The 19,514-nt window shown below is 57.2% G+C and overlaps 5 protein-coding genes across 5 annotated transcripts; all 5 read right to left on the bottom strand.

The window, feature by feature from the left end:
* Positions 1 to 1,576: 1,576 nt before the first annotated feature.
* Positions 1,577 to 4,576, bottom strand: LOC122386211. The gene has a single exon (XM_043375197.1). It carries the CDS (start codon positions 4,574 to 4,576, stop codon positions 1,577 to 1,579), a length of 3,000 nt encoding a protein of 999 aa, XP_043231132.1.
* Positions 4,577 to 4,694: 118 nt separating this feature from the next.
* On the bottom strand, positions 4,695 to 5,466 carry LOC122386214. Its single transcript, XM_043375199.1, has 2 exons — positions 4,795 to 5,466; positions 4,695 to 4,722 (listed from the first exon to the last, which is right to left on the bottom strand). Exons 1-2 carry the CDS (start codon positions 5,464 to 5,466, stop codon positions 4,708 to 4,710), a joined length of 687 nt encoding a protein of 228 aa, XP_043231134.1. The 3' UTR covers positions 4,695 to 4,707.
* A 1,695-nt stretch (positions 5,467 to 7,161) lies between these two features.
* LOC122386210 (single insulin-like growth factor-binding domain protein-2) lies at positions 7,162 to 7,539 on the bottom strand. Its single transcript, XM_043375196.1, has one exon. It carries the CDS (start codon positions 7,537 to 7,539, stop codon positions 7,162 to 7,164), a length of 378 nt encoding a protein of 125 aa, XP_043231131.1.
* Positions 7,540 to 7,818: 279 nt separating this feature from the next.
* Positions 7,819 to 13,377, bottom strand: LOC122386194. The gene is made up of 2 exons (XM_043375148.1): positions 13,098 to 13,377; positions 7,819 to 10,221 (listed from the first exon to the last, which is right to left on the bottom strand). The coding sequence occupies exons 1-2, from the start codon at positions 13,141 to 13,143 to the stop codon at positions 8,876 to 8,878; spliced, it is 1,392 nt and encodes a 463-aa protein (XP_043231083.1). The 5' UTR covers positions 13,144 to 13,377; the 3' UTR covers positions 7,819 to 8,875.
* Positions 13,378 to 16,485: 3,108 nt separating this feature from the next.
* On the bottom strand, positions 16,486 to 17,662 carry LOC122386216. The gene is made up of 2 exons (XM_043375203.1): positions 17,623 to 17,662; positions 16,486 to 17,042 (listed from the first exon to the last, which is right to left on the bottom strand). The coding sequence occupies exons 1-2, from the start codon at positions 17,638 to 17,640 to the stop codon at positions 16,692 to 16,694; spliced, it is 369 nt and encodes a 122-aa protein (XP_043231138.1). The 5' UTR covers positions 17,641 to 17,662; the 3' UTR covers positions 16,486 to 16,691.
* Between the last annotated feature and the right edge of the window lie 1,852 nt (positions 17,663 to 19,514).

The following is a 19,514-nucleotide window of genomic DNA, read 5'->3' as shown; positions in this document are numbered from 1 at the left end:
GCTCGTATGGACAAAAGATCGTATTCGCTAAAGATCGTCAAGGAAAATGATCGTACGCCAAATGATCGTATGAAATAAAGATCGTAAAGTCAAAATATGGTATTCACATGGTGCAGCCCAACTCCAGCGCATACAAAGCTTATCAATTTCTGTGTTCGCGTATGTAAGTGGCCGTCGTAAGCTCGACCATACATTGATGTTATTTCAGAACTTAGTTGGCTCAATGGCACCTAAAAGCAACGCGTTGTATGTGTGCCGAATAATTGAATGTATGTGCTGCCGTTTTCATGTTTTCATGTATAATAAATTATAAGTTGTCATCATCGCTGTGTCATGCCTTATGTGTCTTAAAGCGCCGGAACGGCGCCGCGTATCGACGTGAAATTTACTGGGCACAAACTTTGGGTGGGGCGGACCATCGTATCAAAAGATGGGCGCAATCGGACCAGGGGTGCGCCGTCGGCACGTGCAAAAGGGCGCTTCCATAGGGATAACACGGGGCTGGCTGACATGCCGATCGGACGAAAATTGGGCCTGCAGCGCTCCTTTCTCGAGCTTATTGCTCGGCGAAACGAGTGTATACTATTTGAAGTGTATACGACTAAATCCATGTTCCAGTCGGAAGAGACGTCATGCATAAGCGATAATGAAAATATATGCACTGTGTAGCAGTATTCTCTCGAAACTATTCGCAGTGCTGACATTTCACTCTAATGCTTTCATAAGCTGTTATAATGAACAATGCCTTAATAATGTGCAAAAAGTTCAAATATTTTTGCCCTTTACACACCCCATAAACCAACTCCAATGACAATAAAATTGGCAACAATGAAGTAGACATCATAAATAAAACTAGTTTAGCACCATAAACAGCTATACTTTTCTAAAACAGCTTTTCAGGCGCCTATTGTGTAGCGATAAATAGCCTTTGAATACTTAAGAGCTTTTTTAAAGACCTGACAATCAGCTCCACCAAAGCTCCACCAGGGCACCCCAAAGCTCCCAGGTGCACACGTACACATGTAAAAGGGCGGATCCAGGAAAACTCCGAGGGGAGTGTCATGAATCAAAGTGGTGACCCTACCTATACCCAAAATAATTTTAAAAGGCCGTATTTTTTGGTGGGGGGCCCTTCGGCATGGGGGGCCAGGTGCTCTATCTAGCATTTGGGATGCTGAAGCACCCCAAATGATATACAAATTCACCCATGCTTAGGTCATCTTATACAAAAAATCCGAGGTAGAAAAACTAGGGATATTTATAACGTAAAGTGGGCATGAAAATTTTCACAGGCAATATGCCTGTGACGCTGTAGTAATGCCAAAAGTCCAGTACACTCAGATGCCTCTATTCACACCCGTACCCGCTCGTGTCCCGGAGCGCACTGCCCGGCTTCACCACATTAGCCTAGATCATACCTCTGTACACGTCATATCACGTCATATCACGTCATTCTGAACCCTAGACAAAGGCTGATCAATTTCTCCCTCCGCCGACTCACCGGCGCCATAAGACCCTGGCTCGCAATACGACGCGCACCATCATCGCTCGAACCACGCAATGACTAAGACACAGACTACACCTCACCCTGATCCTCAAGATCATCACTTCCGCTGCTGCTGTTTAACGCATCAATCGGCACCACGTGGCCGAAGAAGTCAGGCGGCCGCCGATTACGCTGACCTCGGCGCACCACCCTTTCGCCGCTGTCGCTCTCAGACCGGCCGCATTCACCACCCGCATCATCAGCCTCCTCCACCGGGCGCCCCGGCGCGCCATCGCCCTCATAACCGAATGTCATGACGACCGGGGACCCGGCACGGTCCTCCTCCGCTTCCTGTGGGCCCCCGCTGCCCCGGTCGAGGGTCCGAGGGCCTGCTGCTAGTCCCCCGGTGTCACCGCAGTGGCGGAGGTCTCTGATGTGCCAAGGCACGCCGCCCACTTCAACCACCTGCGGCGACACCACGCCAGACACCGTTCCTCGAACCGACCGCTCGGTGCAGCGGGTGCCCGGCCGCCTCACCCACACGGCGTCCCCCACCTGGAAGTCGCCCTCCCGCCGGGCTGGCGGCCGTCCTATCACGGCCTCCTCGGACGCTCCGGCGGTAGCTCTTTGTCTCACGGCGTCCCTCACAGGGTAGCGGTAGATGCCGTTGGCGGGCGCCTCAGCCGCCGTCCCGCCGTCACGGGGCGTGATATTGTACAGGTGCACGGCCTCTCCGATGCCACACTTCTTCCGCGCCGCGATCACTTTGACACTGCGGTGGTTCCGCTCCACGATGGAGTTCCCGCTGGGGCGATGCACTGCGCGGAAACGCAGCAGCACTCCCCAGCGGGCAGCGAAAGCGGCGAACTGACGACTGCGGAAAGCGGTGTCGTTGTCCGCCAGAAGCTCAGCCGGTGCGCCTCGCTCCGCGAACACTTGTTCGAGTTCACTCGTGACTGTCGCCGCGTCCGACCGCCGCAGCAGCCTCCACACACAAAACCGTGACGGGCCACAGTCTATCACCGACAAGTAGGACTGACCACCGTAGTGCGTGACATCGATGGCCAGCCGGTCCCACGTCCCCTCCACAGCCAGCGACCCGTGCCTCCAGGTCACCGGCGCCGGGTCAACCGCGCGGCAGACGTCACAGGCCGTCACCACTTCCCTGACCACTTTCCGGGAAATCGACGATGACACATCCCGACGCGCGAAATACAGCGTTCGTCGGACACCCGGGTGACCCGCCCTGACATGTACGTCAGTGACGGCCTGTCGGAAGTCCACGGTAACGGCGCCGCCGCCGTCTCCCACTTCCGATCCAACCACTGCCGCTGCTGCCACTGGCTGTCCATCGCTCGGCCGCTGGTCCGCTGGCTGCGAGTCCTGACGCAACCACAGGGACGGCACTCGGGTCAGCGTGTCCGAACGGTTCTGAGACGAGCGGACTAGAGACACGGTGAGAGAAATGTCCAGCTCTGCGACCAGCTGCCTGATGACGTCGACCCGCCGGCGGATAAGCATCTCTCCATGTGCCTTGGTTCGCAGTCTCGCGCGCCCGCTCAGAGCGTCGCTGACCCACCGGTGAACAGTGGCGGAGTCCGTCTTCAGCTCGATGGTCTTCATGTCCCACGCCAGGGCCAGGTTGATGCCCCGCACGGCGGCGTCGAGCTCCGCCATGTTGATGTGGGTGGCCTCGTCCCGGCGGAGCCAGCACGCGTCCTCGATGACGTCACCTCCCTCGCTCTCCAGCACGACGCCGGCGGCTATCGAGCTAGCGTCCGTCCACAGTACGGCGCGGTGCCCAGTCACGCACCACTGCCCACGGGCCGGGTCCTCGCTCGCCAGTCGCTCAGCCACGTGCTTCAGCTGTTCCCGCAGGGCCGCGTCGTGTGTGACGTCATCCCACCCGCGTGTGAGAGAGTTGACACGACGCTTCAGCCACGCTGTCGCTGGTCTCAGCCAACCGCAGACCGGCAGGTGCGCCACGATACGACCACACCATGAAAACACGGAGCGCCGCGTCATTGCCGCGGGCGGTGAGCCGACTGGGTTGTCACGCCTCCAGGCCAGCCCACCCCTGACTGGCTCCACCCGCAGTCCCAGCAGCCGCGCTCCGTCCGCAGCCCGCTCCGGCGGCTTACACTGGAGCCCATAGCTCGCGAAGTGGGCGATCACGCGCTCCGCGCTCACCACGTCCTCATTGACGCACAGATCGTCGACGTACGGTATGACGGCGCCCTGCATCACTGGGTCCTGTTGCAGCACCGTCCGCACCACCGCCTTCATGATGAGAGGCGCGACGTTGAGCCCGAATCCGACACGGGTAAGAGCGTACCTTTGGCCATCAATCACGACTGTCTGAAACGGCCACAGCCGACGATCGGTCCTGAGCTGCAAGTACGCCCTCTTCAGGTCGACGACGGCGACGTTGGCCCCGTGCCGCCGCCATTTCCTCAGCGTGTCGGCACATACGTCAGCGTCGGCCGTGTGTGCCTCCACATGGCTGTTGAGCTCGCGGCAGTCTAAGACTGGTCGTACTTTAGTCTTGTTCTGCTGTTCAACAGCCATGAGAGGGATCAGCCCACGCGGCGGCCCGTCCACCGTCTCGTCGTACGGCTCCAGCCAGCCGTTGTCGATCCATGTACGGAGTTCAGCATCAAACTCCTGCCGTGCCTCGGCCGGCACGCCGTACTGGGGGACACCGTTCCTCAGGCACCCTGGCTCCGCCCCGTTCCGCCACTTCCACGCCACCGTCCAGTGTTGACTTTTCGCGTCATAAGTGACCGTGAAGTCTCGCTCTTCCACGGTCAACGCCGGGGGCGTCACGGCGCTGCATCGCGGCGGCACCCCTCCCGGGCCCGGCACGGCCACGTCGGGCCTCTCGCTGGCACCGAACACCACATCGTCCGCCGCCCGCACTGTCACCCCGCCCAGCGCCGCGATGCCGGTCATCCCCACCAGCATATCCACGCCCAGTGGTTTGTCCGGCACTACCACGGCGCTGAGCGTCACCGCGGGCCCGCCGCTCTTCAGCTGAACCGCCACCTCCGTTACTCCGCTGCTTGGCAGCCGGGACCCGTTGACGGCCATTACAGTCACGCCGCACCGTCTCCAGCTCGCGCAGCACGACTCGTGGATGATGGTGCAGCTGCAGCCCGAGTCGATAACAGCCACTCTGCGCTGCCCATTCACCAGCAGCTGCACCGTCGGTAGCGCGCCTCTTACTCTTGGGCTGCCCGAGAGGAGGTTGGCGCAGACACCGCCTCTCCTGACGCGTTTCCCGGCATCCGTTCCGGGCAGCGTGCCGCGGCGTGTCCTGGCTGCTCGCACCGGAAACAGATGATGTCCGCTCTCCTCTCCGCCCGGCAGTCACGAGCGAAGTGACCGGCTCGACCGCAGCGGTAACACCGTGATGACGCCGGCGTGTGGCGGGAACGGGCCGGCGCAGCGGCGGCAGCGGCTGCAGCGACGGCATTCTCTGCCATCAGCGCCCGAGCCCGCTCCACCAGCTCGGCCAGCGTCAGGCTCTCCATGCGGCAGCCGGCCCTCAAGGTATGCCTCGCCGCATCCGGGAGACCGGCCACGAAGCCGCACATCAGCGCCGTGTCGCCGAGCCCGCCGAACAGGGAGGCCAGCCGCCGCAGGTCTGCCAGGTAGACGTCGACGCTCTCGCCGACACGAAGTCTTCTCGCCGTGAACTCCTCGTACGCCTGGAACTTATCCACAGCGAACGCCCGCAGCAGGGCAGCTTTGACGGCAGAGTACTGCAGCTTCTCCTCGGGCTTCAGCTGCTGGTAGACGCTGAAGGCTCCGCCGGTCAACCGCAGGGGGACGACGGTTTGAATGTCGGACACTCCGCGCAGCTGACAGACGAGCTCCGTCTTATCCAGCCACTCTTCCACAGAGGCGTTACCGCCATCGAACTCGGGGATTAGCCGCATGTCCAGCGCCGAACTTGCCACAGCGCTTTCCTGTGACATGGTTGCCGAAATAGCTTGTAGTAATGCCAAAAGTCCAGTACACTCAGATGCCTCTATTCACACCCGTACCCGCTCGTGTCCCGGAGCGCACTGCCCGGCTTCACCACATTAGCCTAGATCATACCTCTGTACACGTCATATCACGTCATATCACGTCATTCTGAACCCTAGACAAAGGCTGATCAATTTCTCCCTCCGCCGACTCACCGGCGCCATAAGACCCTGGCTCGCAATACGACGCGCACCATCATCGCTCGAACCACGCAATGACTAAGACACAGACTACAGACGCCCCAATGTTTTTTTGTGAAAATCCACATCCATGCTCTAGCATCGAAGCCCATGGTAGTGACACTCATAATTGTGAATTTCTTAATATAATTGTGGGCATGAAAATTTTCGCAGTTGGTGGATAACATGACGTCATAAATATCCCTAGTTTTTCTACCTCGGATTTTTTGTATAAGATGACCTAAGCATGGGTGAATTTGTATATCATTTGGGGTGCTTCAGCATCCCAAATGCTAGATAGAGCACCTCCAATAAGACTTGAGCACCCCAACAGGGGCACCCCACAGGTCACAGCAGCACACGCACGTGACGGTTTTTTCGTAAAATATTTTGTGACCAACGGGCTTTATGCTACAATCATTTACCTACAACATTATTCTATACGATTATTTACTTTACGAACTTAACGTTACGATCTTTTGTCGTACGATCTTTTTCATACGATCAATTGCTTTACGATCTTTTGCTTACGATCTTTGGTCGTACGATCATACAACATACTAAAAAAAATCAACTAAAAAATTTGACCTTTTTTACCTGAAAATGGCTTGACCTAAGTAAATTCAACCTAAAATGACCTCGAAAGACATCAACGACATCGAATTCGAAATATATGGCCTAAATGGACCATAAAACATGTGTCACGTGACAGACCTATGATATAAGATTTCCGTGACCTGTGATGATCTGACCCGGACCTGAAAATGTACAAATTTGATACCCTCAGGGTATCTAAAGCATCTGTTCACGAGTATGTAAACAAAAAATGAGTCTGATCTGACTTGTAAGACGGCGGCCAGAGCCCAAAATGCGAACAAGCAAAACATCGATTATTTTTACTTTGACCTGACCTGTGACGTCATCGGTGACCTTGAGGTCAATGAAATTAGGTTTCGCACAACAGTTTTTCCGGGGCTATCAGATGCCGTTTGAATTTTGACGATCGGACGATCGGGATGAATAGCCCCCCCCCCCCCTCCAGTAGGGCGCGTTATATGCAGACTCCAGTGGGGCGCGGGTTAACATAGTGCATGTATTTGCAAGAAAAGCCGAAAGATGTAGACAGCCAAACATAGGTATATCATAAGTAGACGTTATATATCCAAGAACTCCACCAAAGGAAATGGCAGGTAAAACATCCGACATGCACGAGCGTTTGAACATCTTTCAATATCAAAGCGTCAAGTTATCGAGCCTGAAATCCTGTAAGGTCACCTTATCAGGTCAGGTCACAACCCGATCGCACTAGATACATTATTGCTTATTGAGGAACATAGTGATCAGACCACAAAGAAACGATACAAAACCACCCATTGCAACTTTTATGACCACAAATAACAAACATAGGTATGCTATCAATGTCGCCAAGCTATTGTTCAAATCGAAGGCGTTTGTCGGCTGGAATCACTGACTGGACCGATCGCTCAGTTCAAATATCTTGCACACAGGCACCGGGTCCTTCTGGCATTCCTTGGAGCTACAGTCGAGCTCGCACGCGCCCCACTGGTTGTACGGGTGCTCTCCGGGCTCCAGCGGCGGCTTCACACACTTCAGACAGCGGCCGCACTTGGGCGATCCGGCGAACTGGGCGCCGCACCTCTCGTGCAGCTGTTGGGCGCAGACAGTGCAGCAGTTGCACACGTCCAGCACCTTACCCCAGGGCGCGCACTGGGCGTCAGGGGGCTCCGGGGCACACTCGTAGGTGCCGCAGCGGGCGCACCTGAACGCCTCGGTCGTGGACAGCAGGGTGACCAACACCACCAACAGAATGAAACGGAACATGGTGCCACTCGTACTGTGCCTCTCAACGATTGAAGCGCACTGACAAGCCTGCGGTCTGGGTGACGGCTGGCGCTGTACTGAACAAAGCCAGGGTCCTAAATACCATCAAAGCTGACGGGCGGCCCTGAACTGACTGCGCAGAACGGGCAGCCCCAGCCGTGACGCAGGGCCAGGTGACGCGGCGATTCGACGTGGCGTGACGTGCGCCCAGTGGCGACCAGGCTCAGATGACGTTGTTAGTGCTCTAAGAATCATGTTATTCCCCAAAGACTTGTTAGTGTTTCCTCCTCTATCGCCATTGTCCCGTGCTCCCATTCCCATTTGGCTGTTATTGGCCGTACTCACCCACTTTTTGGTTGCGCTCCTCATCTACCACAACCTTGGGTGAGACGACGGTACCTATTACTGGGGACAACTAACAAAGACAACGAAGCAGGAGTGGAGTTAAAAAAAAAAACGAGAGAAGGAGAGAAAAAGAAAGGAAAAGGGGCCGCTGTGTGGGGATGGTGGGCGGGGGACGCGCTGTCCGCGGTCCATCTCCGCTCCCCGCCGGCCTCTGCCGCAGACTGACGGCTGTCCCCTCCGTCCCGTTTCCCCCTCCCTCCCCGTCCTCGCCCCCTCCCCACAGAGTGTTCTCCCGACCCTGCCTCGGACCAGGCGGCTCGCGGAGTCTCCAATTCGCGCCTCGTCGAGCCACTAAACTTCATTAGGGGGCCCTAATGTCGATTAGTGTTTCCTCCTCTATCGCCATTGTCCCGTGCTCCCATTCCCATTTGGCTGTTATTGGCCGTACTCACCCACTTTTTGGTTGCGCTCCTCATCTACCACCAAATGCCCCAACTGGAACCGATAGGCAATTGTAGTGTATTGGCACACTCAGAGTCGATAACCGGACAGTGGCGACGGTGTCTATTATGACCCCCAAAAGTTCGATATATAGCGACATATCGCCTGAATGTGATCGTAGACGGCGACCGCGTCGTCCGTGTCACCCCGACCGACACCACAAAGCTCCCATCGGGTGGGACAGGTCTAAAAAGAGCCGGGCGTCTGAACAGGTCCCCTAGGGAATCCGTTATTGGTTTCCCGAGTAATCGCAGCACACACGGCCCTGCTGCGCCGCACGGCGGAGCGGTTGTCGCGGTGAATCTCCACCGGCGGCCCCCTCTGAACCCTATCCGCTGAGCTCTGACGCGAAAGCGGTACAAGACGACCTCCGCGTTTCTAGGTTAACATTGGGACAGCCCCGGAACACTTGGTCAAGTCTCTCGACGCCTATACCGGTGTAGGCGGGCACGCGTCTCGCGCCGCGGCAGGTGTTGCACTCACCTGGGCACTAGGGAAAAACACCGCCGCGGCTCACCGGTCCCCGGCCGCGGCCCAATGCCGGGCCAAAACCGCCACCGCCGATTGGTGCTCCGTGGTAACCTGTAGGGTGGACCTGAGAACCACACTCGGTACACGGCGGGTGATACCTGTTCTCGGGGCACGGGAAACGGCACACGTTCCGTTGAACATGACGCATACATGTCACTCGGCCATTACGAAACCCTCCCCCGGGGCCTGGGTTCCCACCATTCCGCACGGGGGCCGCGGGCACCGCGAACCGGTCCAGATCATCATGCGTCATGAAATCTCTCGGCCGCATGGCCATGGCCTGACGCGCCCGGCTATCGGCCACCTGTACGTCGCGGAGCGAGCGCCGCGCACACAGCCCGACAAGCCAACTCAGGTACCCGACCACCTGCAACCCGCACTCAGGGAAGTGAAACACTGTGTGTGTAAGCAAGCCGGCCACACGGTCGACATACTCCATGGCCGTGTTCGGCCGGCCCTCTGCGGCATCGTAAGCCTCCTCCACTGACACATACAGGCGCCTGTTCCGTAGCCGCCGCTCGGCTCTGACTTGGATCGCAGGCAGCCGCAGAGCCGTCGGCGCCGCCCCCGTCCGTGACCGCGTCGGGGCGGCCCGATACTCCACCCTCCGGTCGATGCCGTCCTCTTCGTCAGACTCCGACTCTGATGAGTACGACAGGTCGTCCCGCCGTCGGCGGCGCGCCGGTCCCTCATCGCTGCTGTGTCGGCGGCGCACCGGTCCCCCATCGCTGCTGTGTCGGCGGCGCCGCCGCCGCCCGGTGCGGCCGCGCTGCTCCGGGTCCGCGTTCCGGGGCTCAGGGCCGCCGCCGTGCCGTCGAAGGTCGCCGAAACGTGTCGCCGGCGCCGCCGAACCAGCCCGTTCGCGATCGTCATCATACCCCAGAACGTCATCGGTCCCTGCCCATCGTCCCCGTATGTACGAGTCCTCCGCGCTATAACAGCCGGGCCGCCGGGGTCGTGCCACCGGCTCTCGGTCACGGCCGCCAGCCGCCGGCCCTGTACCCGGCCCACACGGCCCCGCCCCCACTGCCGGGGGCCCACTGCGGAAAGCCGGGCCCGGCGCCGTCGCCGCGCCGGCCGCCGTCACCGTAGCGGCGGCCGGGGGCAGGTGATCGCGCTGTTGGCTCTGATGGTGGATTGCTGCATGCGATCGCACACCTTCGTGACCGCCGCCGCGTTCGTCGCCGGACCCCGGATGCATGCCGCCATCCTGGCGGCCCATCGCGAGTGCACAGTCTAACTCCGCTCGCAGTTGGGCGTCGATCCTATCTTGTTCGCCGCTGGCAGCGCTGAGCGGCCGCAATCCTGACAGACGGTACACACGGTCATAATCTCGACTAGTATACGTTTGGACAAACACGCACGACAAAAAAGATACCGATAGTACCAGACTGAGCGCTAATGGCCCGACCCCGCCACTGCGACCAAGGCCTCGATTACTGCCCTCCTGTGTCCCCGGACGTATCCGTCGCACGCTGCACTCCGCCACCGTCCCAAGCGGCGCAGTACAGGGTCGGCCACACCCGCCGCCGCCGCAGCCGTGGCCAGACCAATCCGCAGGGAGTGAGAAGAGAATCCGGGCCCAAGCGCGCGACGGAGAAGATCATTCAGCCGTCGTCGCGTGAGCACTGCTCCCGAGTCCAGTACAAAGAGCGGCGCTCCATCCGCCGCGCGCCCTGCCTGTCGGTACAGGTACATAGCTTTCACAGGACAAGTGGACGTGCCTGTTACTGGGAGCTCGACGGCCGTTGGCGGTCCATGCTGTCGGTTTTTTTGAATTCCCACCAGTACCCGAAGGCCGACCGATGTGAAAGACACATCACCATGCCGTATTCCCCGTCCGTGGCCGGTGACGAGGAATTCGCTGCTCCGCAGGCCGCCGTAGAACGCCAGTGTGCATGCAGCCCAGACGCACCGCTGGTCCCAAGCCGATGGCAGTAATGATGCCAAACGGGTTTTCAGGCGGCGAAGAACCGATATGTCGATCGCCTGCCGGCGGGGCTCCGTACCGCCGCCCCGAGGCTCGTAGCCACGAAGCGCGGCCGCAGTGTAGGGGGGCATGCCCATTGGCAGCGGCCGACCCCACTGAAGATGAAGGTGTCTCACTGCTGCCAAATACTGCCTCACGCTAGCGACGGCTAGTCCCGCCCGTTTCAGGTGACCCACAAAATATGTGAGTGTGTCATCCGACGCCGGAACGCTTGTCAGCCCGTACCGCCTGCAGAACTCAATGTACCGGCGTTGGCCCGTCTCATAGGCTCGACGGGAGCCCGGCGCCAGGCTGTTTCGTAGCAATTCGTACGTCACCGTCACTAATGGAACGTCACTGTCGCACGGATGCGCGCCGCCGTTGGGAAACCCTGGCCACCCACTCGCCATCACGGCCGTGCACGTACTGCTCAAACGGCCGGTGGTCCCGCCTCGCCCCCCCCCCCCCCGGACGCCGCCATGCAGCCATCCCCTCGACCGTCCCGCCCGCCTCGGCCGGCCCGACGCTCCCCCACCCGACATCTGACCTCTCAGCTGACGCCGGCTATGGTCCAACAGCCATGTGACACCTTCCGAACAGGATACGCTCCCAGGAGATTAGTGATACTCCCACCAGACAGAAGAGTGATACTCCCCCCAGACACGTGATACTCCCAACGGACCAGTGATACTCGATTCGTGTCCCGCCGTCTGGGGCGGGCCTGCCATAAAGGGGAGGGGAGGGGTCCAGGGTCGTAAACCATCTGTGGCCCGGCTCCGCCGGTTCGACCGCAGCCGGCCCGGCACGGATGCCGCCGCGCACGGGCCCGGCACGGACGCCGCCGCGCACGGGCCCGGCACGGACGCCGCCGCGCCGCCGTCACTGAGCCCCGCCGCGCGGGCGGCCCGGCACCCTCGGCCACCCAGGGTCGTAAACCATCTGTATCCCGGCTCCTCCGGTTCGACCGCAGCCGGCCCGGCACGGGCGCCGCCGCGCCGCCGCCACCGAGCCCCGCTGCGCGCGGGCGGCCCGGCACCCGTCGATCACCACCCGTGTCGGCGCTGACAGTCTGACGGCCTTGCACCCGTGCTGTTGGCCGCTAGCCGGCCCAGTGTCGGCGCTGTCGGCCTGAAACGGCCCGGCACCCGGTCTGTCGGCCGCTGTGGCCCTGTGTCGGCGCTGTCGGCCTGAAACGGCCCGGCACCCGGTCTGTCGGCCGCTGTGGCCCTGTGTTGGCGCTGTCGGCCTGAAACGGCCCGGCATCCGGTCTGTCGGCCGCCTTGGCCCTGTGTCGGCGCTGTCGGCCTGAAACGGCCCGGCCCCCGGTCTGTCGGCCGCGGTGGCCCTGTGTCGGCGCTGTCGGCCTGCACGGCCCGGCGCCCGGCGTCGGCCGTTACCGGCCCAATCTCGACGTCGTCGGCCTGAACAGGCCCGGCACCCGGTCTGTCGGCCACTGTGGCCCAGTGTCGGCGCTGTCGGCCTGAAACGGCCCGGCACCCGGTCTGTCGGCCGCCATGGCCCTGTGTCGGCGCTGTCGGCCTGAAACGGCCCGGCACCCGGTCGATCGGCCGCAATGGGCCCTGTGTCGGCGCTGTCGGCCTGAAACGGCCCGGCACCCGGTCTGTCGGCCGCCATGGCCCTGTGTCGGCGCTGTCGGCCTGAAACGGCCCGGCACCCGGTCTGTCGGCCGCCATGGCCCTGTGTCGGCGCTGTCGGCCTGAAACGGCCCGGCACCCGGTCTGTCGGCCGCCATGGCCCTGTGTCGGCGCTGTCGGCCTGAAACGGCCCGGCACCCGGTCTGTCGGCCGCCTTGGCCCTGTGTCGGCGCTGTCGGCCTGAAACGGCCCGGCACCCGGTCTGTCGGCCGCCATGGCCCTGTGTCGGCGCTGTCGGCCTGAAACGGCCCGGCACCCGGTCTGTCGGCCGCCATGGCCCTGTGTCGGCGCTGTCGGCCTGAAACGGCCCGGCACCCGGTCTGTCGGCCGCCTTGGCCCTGTGTCGGCGCTGTCGGCCTGCACGCCCCTCGCCCGGCGTCGGCCGTTTACCGGCCCAATCTCGACGTTGTCAGCCTGGAACGGCCCCCCTCCGCTGCCGGTGTAACAAACACACGCACAACACGACACATAACAGGTACCCGGTAACTCGTCAACACAGCCAGCCATATCACACCTGACCCATGTGGAGGACGCTGGTGCCGGCGTACCGGACCCACCTGCCATGCCGTGACTGTCGCGGTCGTAGTGATAAGCGGTGTCCATGCCCCGTTTCTCCACTGAGTCGTCCTCGATGGTGCTCACTAGGCGCCGTACCCACACTACTCACGAGCCCGACTCACAGGACGTAAAGCACACGCTCTATCACACAGGGACGCGCTGTCCGCGGTCCATCTCCGCTCCCCGCCGGCCTCTGCCGCAGACTGACGGCTGTCCCCTCCGTCCCGTTTCCCCCTCCCTCCCCGTCCTCGCCCCCTCCCCACAGAGTGTTCTCCCGACCCTGCCTCGGACCAGGCGGCTCGCGGAGTCTCCAATTCGCGCCTCGTCGAGCCACTAAACTTCATTAGGGGGCCCTAATGTCGAGTAAGTACGAAACGCGCTTAACAGTGGCATATTGTAGGCGGCGATCATAGTTTTACGCTCCTGATTTCACTCTCACATTTCGCACGAAATAACCTTTAACCGGTCGGTGATCCTTCCTATAGGTATCCCTATCTAGCTTAATCGAAGCCGAACACTGTGCCTAAATCTCACATAAAATATCCACGCATTTTTTAAAAATAAATTTAGCTCGAATGTTTGAATGGACAGATTGACAGAGCCGGAGCCCACGCTAAGCAGAGCTTGTTGCGTAGACCCCGACCCCTACCGTCCGATCGCGCTATTCCGGGTAACGAGAGAATTTAGATGCCAAAGTTTAACGTGCCCTTCAAAGCCGGACACGGCCTGTCCCACTCAACCGACTTCAACTGGCTGCGGCTGCTCCCACCAACCGCAGACCATCCCTGTCAGGAGTCTCAAATATCGAGTGCCGGAGCGTCTCGAACCCGGGCTCTCACTACCGGGAGTTGGGTGCTCTACCAACGGAGCGACGGGACATTTGCGGTGTCCTATACGTGCGATTAAGACATTCAAAGCGCATCGATGAAAGATAAAATTGAACATCCACGCTCTCTAACCGTCTAGATCCTGATGGACTTACGAGCAAGGATTGTTATTCCTGAGAAGGCACTAGGCAGTAGGCACCAAACGTACAATTATTGTGAAGCGTTTTTCACAACTTACTGACCAGTGCTTATTGTGAACGAAGAAAGTGATCGGCCATACGCCAGCCGTGCCGTCCGTCCGTCCGTCCGTCGATCACGTGACGCTCTCGGGCGGTCATCTGATACCGATGCGGATCGAGACGAGACTATAGCTAGAGGTGGCAAAATGTGGACCCGAGGACCCGGTCCAAAGAACCAGTCTGGACCCATATGGGTCCAGACCGGTTCCTGGAAATTTTATGACGGGTCCAACCGGGTCCTACCATAAACTATACATCTTGCACACTACACATTATTGCAAAAAAGTGAATGAAGTTAATGTTTCTTTGCACACACTTAGCACATTATTATTCCCAGTGGGAAATAGGCTGTTTTACATGATGCAACTAATGACACCTACAAGTAGTTTGTATTAATTGACTTTTGGGGAACGGGTCCAAATGGTTCCGATTCCAACTAAGACCGGGTCCGACTGGTTCCAGAAATGTCCAGCCGGGTCTGGTTCGAGTCTGGTTCCCAAAATTTTCATCTTTTGCCACCTCTAACTATAGCTCAGCGGTGGGGGGGGGGGGAGGCAGATGTCTCGGATTGTGTTGCGTGCAGTCTGTGTTGAGAGCGTCATGCGAGCGGTGAGAGAGTGACAGCGGTGGATTTGTGTGCCGAGTGCCGACCGAGCAGCGGTGTATATAACACTTTCCGATGATTTGGGAAGCTGCCTCGAACTTTTACATTTGACCAAAGTCATTGTCCTCATGTAAGCATGGATTGCGTCTTTCTCTCTTCGTATGAATGCATTAGAATTTGAAATGCTACATGCGAAGAGCTTCACAGCTCTACAGGGCCTGCACTAATAATGCAATGCGAAGAGTGCATAACTTGTGAACGAAAATGGACCGCTAAAGGTAAGCTATTTTTACCTACAAATAAGTGACACCAATTTGGAAGCTCTCAATGACCCATATCTGTCCGGCTATCGGTGTTGAACGTTAACGGATCTAGTTATATCAATGTTTCTGTGAACTATTCGTCCGGAGGCCGTCCCATACTTGAATAGCATGCCGCCATTGCCAAACTTATTTTATCTCCCATATCGCTTTTTATAGTAGGGGAGAGTGGGGAAAGATGCCCAGGGTTTTACTTTGTCATATATTATTCGAAAATGACGATCGGAAAGCAAAAACTTGGAGTTTCAACGGAAGGCGACATCATTTTTCTCCAAAAATATCACACTTTTGTGCCTGAAATATGATAACTTTTTTTGCTATTAAGCATTTTTCTGAAGATGTGAAAGGGGGCGTCTTACCCCACAGGGTGGGAAAGACGCCCCCTGGCGTTGGGTAAGATGCCCCCTGCACTATAAGTGACATAAATGGGTACGTGAATCGCCTGAACGAATCAGTAGTCCCTTCGAGCCTGCAGTAGACACCAAACGTCATCGTAAGGGCCCTCAAAAGTGGTCGTAAGGGGCTTCAGAGGTCATCGTTAGGGCCATCATAGTTCAGCGCGGCCAAACAAGCCTCCGTGGTGGCGTTCGGAGACCACTGTGGGGCCCTTATAGGTCTTCATGATGCTTGAGGGCCCGCGAGCCCATTGTGAGGACCTCAGATGCCAGCGCGGTCCGTGAAGCCAACGTGGGAGCCCTCAAAGGATGTCGTGTGGGGCCCTGGAGCCAATAATGGGGCCCACAGAGGCCGTCGTGAGGGCTCTCAGAGTCAGATGCCGCCCAAAAAGTCGCTGTGTGGGCCGAGAGACCGGCATGGGGAGCAACCGACCGTACTGGACTCTCAATAGTCCCAGATCGGCTTTTGTCTCTCATCACAAGCATGTAATAAATGATTTGACGGGCTGCTTGAAGGACAGCCTACGGATTTAGGGGGGCGTCTTTCCCCATCAGGACAGGGGGCATCTTACCCCAAGGTACCGAAGTAACATTAAATCAGTACAATTTGTTAGCCATAACACTACACCCTGAAACAAACTGCTTGGGACACAGTACACGCATGTTAATGTATCACGACTATAGCAAGGGACGCAAAAATTATCTACCTTGTTTGATATTTACAATGTTTTGACACCAAAATATTTTTTGAAAGCAGCAAATAAAAAACATGCATTCACCATCCAGCCGTTGCCCAACTGAGCTTCGCAAATTTTTGTGCAGTTAACAAGGCAGGCTTCCGCTTTACGCTAAGAACATTAATTTCCGGGTTCGATTCTTTGTTTCGCCGCTAGAGGGGGTGGGGCGTCTTTCCCACCCTGGGCATCTTATCCCACTCTCCCCTACCTTGGTAAGTGAACGTTTCACGCAATGCGAATTGTCGTGTTTCTGGTCAGACATGCATCAGACTTTCAGTTTTTATTTCACATCTTTTCATATCGACACTGGAAACCAATCGTCATGCGTATGGGTATTCCCATTCTTCTGGCAGTCCCATAAGCGCATACACCTCATCGTTTCCGAGCAAACGCGCGGATCCATCGCTCAGCTGAGTTATCAGCAAGGCAGTGCTGCGGTGAGGTCATGACGGAAAACTCGCTGAACAGGTCTCAGATCATCATGTAGACCATCTTGGGTACGACCATGCTGTGTTCGCTGACGATGGGTTGCAGCAGGGCCGTGCTGGCCGGCGTATCTGCCGCCACCATCCCCAGTCCGTGCATCTGACGCACCAGGGCGCGCTTCTTACGGAACACGTGCGCGTAGGGCAGGGCGGAGTAAGTCAGCACGCGAGTAGCCGGTATCTCCAGCTCCTTCTCGTTTTCTACGAGTAGCTTGGTGTTGGCGGGGGTGTCCGCCTCCACCGGGTCCAGGGTGGCTATGCGCAGCTTGGCCTTCTCCTGAACGCCGACCAGCAGGGGATTGCCGGCCGCCACCGCCACGCAGGCGCACAGCAGAGCCTGCAGGAGGAGGGAGAGGGGCGGGGGGATCAAAGATGACCCTAGGGTAATAAAAAGTGGGCTCTGCAATAGTGGACCGAACGGGCCTAACCCAACAAAAAAGAGCACGTGATAGGCCGTTTCGTTATAAGCTCATTATTTTTCTTGGAATTTTGTCTAATTGGATAAAACCCCGAAGCCAGCAGGACAATTTGCGAAGAAGAATCAGGGGAAAAGGACTCTAGCACAATACAAACTTCAGGCAAAGATGCGAAAGACATTTATTTGCTGTTCAGTTCTGGATAAATGGTAAGAGTTGAGCAAGTTTGTAGCTGGATTATATGCAAAAATACAACTTGAACTCGTAAACACGACGAACACGACGACTTACCGCCTTTCACTCTCAGCCTTAGATAATTTTTATGGTGCCCTGTCCAATGCAAAAAAAAACCTAGAATAAATTGTGGGCCTGCAGACGTTCTGAACTCATTGCTTCCAACAAAGAACATGCCAGTATAGCCTCAGTCATCTCTGCACCCAGAACTAAGGTTCTGTCAGCGGTTTAGGAAGGATGGTGACAACCAGCGCCGTCTCTACTTACCGCAACGATGGTCTTCATTCTGAGGCTGTGTCAGGCCCGACTGACTGCACTGAGACACCGTTTGTATTTATACTCAGACTCTGTCTACCACGCCCGTTGTATGCGTCCACCACGCCCGCTGAGTGCCGCAATTGCGCAAGCTGCATCATTCGACGAGACTACGATCAGATGATATCGCCCACCTCCCTTGTTCGTGGTGAGAACAACCATAGATGCACATTGCACCGAACCTGTTTGTATTTGCCCGGGACCAGTTGTTTGCAGATTTACAGGATCTTCAAGGACGCAAGATGTTAACGAGAGCAGAAGGAAAGTATAACTGGAGAATTGAGTGTTGTGTGAGGCAGATCTTAGGTCAAATATTTTTTTTTAAGAAAAATATTTGGCAGACCCAATACTTTTTTAATCTCAAGAGCAAGTTAGGCAATGGACAATTCAATGGTTAATTATTTGCAATGCAATCAATTCAGATTACCTAAGGTTCTAAGACAGTGTGCGTCACCAAATTTGAGCACCCCGTCCTAGACGTATACATACGGGAAAGGAGTCCGGTGTGTTTCAGTTCTCTTTGGCCAGCGCGTTCCGAGAAATTGCAAAAAAAAAAAACGTCTGGGGTGTGACACTGTGGCAGCCTCTCAGCCGCCGAGCGTTAAAGGTAGTGTGCCACCTTTGAAAGATTTCCCATTTTATTTTTCCTAGGATAAGAAGCTTCTGTTTTTGCCTAATATCGCAAAAAAATCGAAAATGGGCCTGGAATAGTGCCTTTTTCGCCTAAAAGTTTATCGGTTTTTCGATATGTATAACAACTGTAGTGGGCTGGCCTGCAAACAGGCGTCGGCAACAATCGCGAATGCGGCGCACATGTGACAATAAGCAAAGGTCATAATAGAGTTACGACGTACGAGAATGAGTTATCAGCTGTCTAATCGTAGACAACACAATGTCGAGCCGTAAATTGTAAGCCTGTATTGGTATTGTTTCTTTTATTTGGCTGTCGAACATTATTTATGGTTTGAAATATGATTTTATGTAAAATCAGGGGCGGATCCAGGAAAACTCCAAGGGGAGGGTCATGAATCGAAGTGGTGCCCCTACCTATACCCAAAATTAAAAACTCAACGGATTTCGTCCACTTCATTTTGGTGGTGCCCCCATTTTCAGTTTTTTTTTTCTTTTTAATTTTTATTTTTAGTCAGTATCTTAACTTTTGCCACAACCACATTTACCAATTGTAAGCAAGTATATATGAATGTACTATGTGTATATATGTTGTGGACGCTGAGTAGTAAGTACTTACCAGGAACGTTATCAGGTAAGCGAATCGTTGTCAGTCCGACGAACTTGACCCTGGCGTCTAAAGGATCTGTCCTTGACACTTCAGGCTTGTCAGGGGCACCAAAGTCCTTCCAGGGACACCACAAACCTGTCAGGGGCACCTACGGCCTTGTAGGGGCGCCACAGGCCCGCCAGGAAGCAGGGGCACCACAGGTCTAGCAAGTATACACGACAGGTCTGTCAGGGGCACAACGGGCCTGTTGGGCCCATGAGCACCCCTAGGGGCAGGGGCACCACAGTCCTTCCAGGGGCACCGCAGGCCTGTGAGGGGCACCAGCGGCCTAGCAGGGGCACCAGTCAACACAGGCCTGCCAGGGGCACCACAGACCTGCCAGGGGCACCAGAGGCCTGCCAGGAGCACCACCGACCTTGCAGGGGTAGCTTGGGCCTGTCAGGGGCACCACGGGCCTGTCGAGAGGCACTTCAGGCTTTTCAGGGGCACCATAGTCCTCGGCCGGGCGCAGGGGTAGCAGGGGCACCAGAGGCCTGCCAGGGGCACTACAGGCCTAGCAAGGGCACCACTGGTCTATCAGGGGCACCACGAGCCTGTCATAGCC

The sequence above is a fragment of the Amphibalanus amphitrite genome, unplaced genomic scaffold (assembly GCF_019059575.1).
Source record: "Amphibalanus amphitrite isolate SeventyFive unplaced genomic scaffold, NRLGWU_Aamphi_draft 000243F_arrow, whole genome shotgun sequence".
Taxonomy (NCBI): Eukaryota; Metazoa; Arthropoda; class Thecostraca; order Balanomorpha; family Balanidae; genus Amphibalanus; species Amphibalanus amphitrite.
The sequence above is the reverse complement of the archived record's forward strand: the minus strand, read 5'-3'. Positions and strand labels throughout refer to the sequence as shown.